The sequence below is a fragment of the Camelina sativa genome, chromosome 2, assembly GCF_000633955.1.
Source record: "Camelina sativa cultivar DH55 chromosome 2, Cs, whole genome shotgun sequence".
NCBI classification, from domain to species: domain Eukaryota; kingdom Viridiplantae; phylum Streptophyta; class Magnoliopsida; order Brassicales; family Brassicaceae; genus Camelina; species Camelina sativa.
Genome location: NC_025686.1, coordinates 27,350,200 through 27,354,537, shown reverse-complemented (window position 1 = coordinate 27,354,537; position 4,338 = coordinate 27,350,200). Strand labels below are relative to the sequence as shown.

Genomic DNA, 4,338 nt, shown 5'->3' with positions numbered 1-4,338 from the left:
GATGGTCTCTTTTCATTGTTGCCAAGAGTGGTGGATTTAGTTGGGGAAAGAGATATCCCTGTTATTGCTGCTGGAGGAATTGTGGATGCACGCGGTTATGTTGCAGCCTTGTCACTAGGCACAAGGTTGTGTTCTCTACTTGCTCTTTTTAAATTTTCTACATGTTTGTTCTCAAGTTTGATGATTAGTTTTTTGGGCTGAGTTAGAATCTTCGTTTTTTCTTTAGATTCGTGGCGACTCATGAGAGCTATGCACACCCAATATACAAAAGGATGTTGACTGAATATGAAAAAACTGAGTACACAGATATATTTGGAAGAGCGAGGTGGCCTGGTGCGCCGCAACGTGTTCTGGAGACACCTTTCTTTGATGACTGGAGATCTCTTCCGGCTGATGAGAATGAAGTTAACCAACCTATTATTGGACGTTCCACCATACATGGCGTTGTAAGTTCTTTTGCTTTACTTTCTTTATCCTCCAAATATGGTCTTTATTGCATTTATTGAGTATGGTGGGTGAGTTTCGTTTCACTTCACTACAGGAGAAGGAGATAAGAAGATTTTCAGGAACAGTACCGAACATGACCACAACAGGCGACTTAGAGAGTATGGCCATGTATGCAGGCCAAAGCGTAGGACTTATCAAGGAGATTTTACCGGCTGGAGACGTAGTGAAAAATCTTGTGGAAGAAGCTCAGCTTCTGATCCTCCAAAAGTTCACCAATGCTTCATGATGCAGTACTGCCGCCTCAAAAATCATGAGACAACAAAAACACTTCGAATAGCCTCATCTAATATAATAAGGTAACCCCTTCTGTTGTATATCATGTTGTGATCCATTCCTCCTTAAACCACCAGACTGTAGACCTTATGGTATTGAATATAAGTATAACTCTTTTAATTACAGTTTTCTCCACACAATTTTCGTTTCATATTCAATTTCTAAGTGGCCTTAATACTGTTTAAGGAAACCTCATGCTGAGTTCATACGCATAAATTTTTATAGCCTTTATTGCTGGAATGAAAGAGAGAGAGACTTAACAGTTTTGTTACAGACATCACCACTAGATGATACAAGGCACATAGAAAAAGTAGGTGTTTATGTGGTTAACGTTTCCCAGCTATTTGCAGAATAAGGCAGTGTGTATTTGGACAGCATTAATTCAAAGTATAAACTTTGTAGCGTACACGTCAAATTCCTCAGATGATGTAAGCAGTGGCTCCTGCAAGCAACTCGGGAATTAAGAATATTGCAAGTTTCAGACAATACAAGTTTTTAATATATATATAACATACCGCGGATGCATCAGAGTCCTCGTTCAAGGCGAGGCGAGACTGGGCCTCTCGTATTGCAGAACACATAAGGTTAAGCAGGTGGCCATACGTGGGTGACGGTCCAGCTGTCTTCACCGCCTTTATAAAGCTATAAGTCATGGCTCCTGTGTTTTTCCCCGTGAACACCTGAAACAGCGCCAAAAAAGATCCTTTAGTTAAGATGCAGAGAGGTATGTGTGATTAGTTAGTTGCATGATGATGATGACCAGGATAATGGAGGATTTTAAAACATACAGGAGTGTAACCACTGGTTTCATCATCGTCACAAGCACTGAAACAGAAAGCTGCTCCACCATCTGTTCCTTTGTAAGCTCTGACTGATCTATGATCTTCCCACTCATAAGAACCATTCCTGATTTCTCACAAAAACACGTACGCACACACCAGAAGATTATTTTTCAGATTCAGTCAAGTTGGAACTGATCGAGCAGAATTAATGATTTAATAAGTTTTTACCTCTCCATCCTGCAAATGAAGGGTAAATCAAGGACAGTCCCGCTGTTACAAGCGTCAATGACAGCGTGAAGCTTAGCTCCATGGACGAGCGGCCTCACGAGTATCCGGTTAATCTCGTCATCGATGATTTTTCCTTCAGTTTCATGGTCTAAAGGGGCCAAGGTTTCATCTTGACCGTCAATCTCGTCTCCATTGTAGTCCTTCTGCTGAGATCCATGACCAGAGAAATGAAACACAAGTGAGTCCCTCGCTCTGTTCCCTTCAACTAACCATCTCATTGCCTTCCTAATGTTTCTCTTCGTTGGTATTCTCTGCGGGCTGGTTTCATCTTCTGCAAACAAAATAACACAACAGTCGATCATCATCATCAGGAAGCAATCAAGAAACATAAAAAAGTTAAGAGAGAATATGGTTGGGGAAAATTGAAAACCAACCTGTGAGCATGAGAATAGAGTCAATAGGGAAACCCATTTTTTGAACCAAGAAACATCTCATGGATTTAGCATCACTGATGCAACCTTCCAAGCTGTAGCTTTTTCCCTTATAGTTCACGCCGCATAAAACTGCTCTCTTCTTCCCAAACGGCGAGGGAAGAGGCTCGAGCAGCCGCGGCGGTGGTGGCGGTTGAGCCATCATTTGTTGTGGATGATGCTGATGTTGCGGTGGTTGATGTGGTCTAAGTAGCTGTTGAAACCCATTAATTATGCGTTGCGCACCGCGTGCTACGTCCACCAGCGAGTAGACCTGCGTGACGTTGTGGCAGGTTGGGCATTGGATGGCACGGACGTCTGGTTGAACCAACATCCGTCTGCCGCACCGGCACCGTACTTCTCTCCGGCTAGCCATGTTTTGGTTTTTCTTTTTACAATTGCAACAAATTCATTTTGAGTGATCAGTTTATAAAGAGAAATGGTATGATTCGTTATTATCTCTATTCATGAAAAGAATCAAAATGTGGAATGTGGATTTGTCCACGCAATTAAAGCTTATATAATGTGGATTCGTTATGTGAATCAATTCGAAAAAAAAAGTTTTTTGTAATAATAGAGGAATAAGATTCTATATGAAAGATTTTTTTTTTCTTTTTTGGAATTGATATCTCTCCAATATATATGATGCAAATACAACAAACACAAACAATATAAAACTGTAACAAACAAATTAGCAATATATATATATTATTATTCAAAAAATATATAGTCTTAGCAAACAATTGCAATATTAAAAATAAGTACTCTCTCAAACAAAATATATTTATAAAAGAAATATAACAATAATTTTATTATTATATTATAATTTTTGGAAAAAATGTTGATCTGTGCTATATAACAAGGGATATCTCCAAGTATCCTACTATATTAATTGAGAAGTACAAATATGAAACTAACCTTAAAATGTGTAAAAAATTACGTTCAAATGTCATTAGAAAAAACTAATTAAACTTAATTAACTAATTTAAATAATAGAATTAATTAAAAATTTAAAAAAAAAACTCACATATCAAATATTAAAAAATCTTTAAAAAAATATTTTCTCTCTCTAATAAATTATGGACAAAATTACTATTTAAAAAATATATATATATAAACCAATCAGAATTTTAAAAAGTAAGATTTGATATCCAAGTATACAATACAATTATTTTTAATAATTAAATTCAAAATTTTTGTTAAGATTTCAAATTATAATTCTCCTATCATGTTTATTTTATTTTATTTATAAATTGTTTGGAATTTTCATATAATACTTATAATTAATAAAATGCATATTTTTTTCTGCATATGTTGTGATTTGAATTTTTTTTAAAGAAGATATTATTCAATGTATGAAAATGTGTGTTTTAATTTCCACATTGGCAGGTTAGTAAAACTAAATTTATATAGATGATAAATTAATAATTTTTATTTGTACACAATTATAATATTAAAATTACTATTTTATATTTCACAAAATAATGATGCAAATATAACAAATAAACAATATAAACTGTAATAATACGTCAAAAATAAAATACTATAATCTTTTAAAATAATTAGTATTCAAATAGACTAATAGATTTATATAATAATTAAAAATAAATATTATTTCAAACAAAATATTTTTTTTAAAAGGAAAACAATAATTTTTATTATTATTTTATATTTTCTTAAAAAATATTGATCTGTGCTTTAAGCATGGGATATATCCTAGTATCTATTAATTCTACTAACAAAGTCACTTCTTTACAGTTTTGCAATTTGATTTTTTTTTTCCTTTTCAATCCAACACAATGAGTTCTTATATATAATATTTTCCGAAGTTAATACAAGTAGCAATATGTATGTAGCATGGCTGGTAATTTAAATTATTTTCTTTTACATCAGATTTAAATTAATAAGTTATAAGCTTACCATTTCATAATAATATAAATCCAGAGAACAATAATTTTTGGTAATATTTTATACCTCTACTAGTATTCATTTATCTTGTTATAATTAATGATTACAAAGTTTAATTATTATTGGCTTGTTTAGCAGATACTTTAGTCAATTCTATATTAGATGAGGAT

At 33.6% G+C, this 4,338-nt stretch overlaps 2 protein-coding genes across 2 annotated transcripts in view; one reads left to right on the top strand and one right to left on the bottom strand.

Annotated features, from left to right (window-relative positions):
- The window catches only part of LOC104757390 (probable nitronate monooxygenase), a 1,888-nt gene extending 983 nt beyond the window's left edge, over nucleotides 1-905 (top strand). Inside the window, exons 3-5 of the mRNA XM_010480131.2 lie at nucleotides 1-125; nucleotides 227-446; nucleotides 542-905. Of these exons, the coding sequence (XP_010478433.1) occupies nucleotides 1-125; nucleotides 227-446; nucleotides 542-733 (537 nt within the window). The 3' untranslated portion in view covers nucleotides 734-905. The remainder of the gene's footprint in view (nucleotides 126-226; nucleotides 447-541) is intronic.
- LOC104742288 (metacaspase-3-like) lies at nucleotides 987-2,713 on the bottom strand. Its single transcript, XM_010463284.2, has 5 exons — nucleotides 2,225-2,713; nucleotides 1,791-2,121; nucleotides 1,569-1,686; nucleotides 1,296-1,460; nucleotides 987-1,222 (listed from the first exon to the last, which is right to left on the bottom strand). Exons 1-5 carry the CDS (start codon nucleotides 2,634-2,636, stop codon nucleotides 1,163-1,165), a joined length of 1,086 nt encoding a protein of 361 aa, XP_010461586.1. The 5' UTR covers nucleotides 2,637-2,713; the 3' UTR covers nucleotides 987-1,162.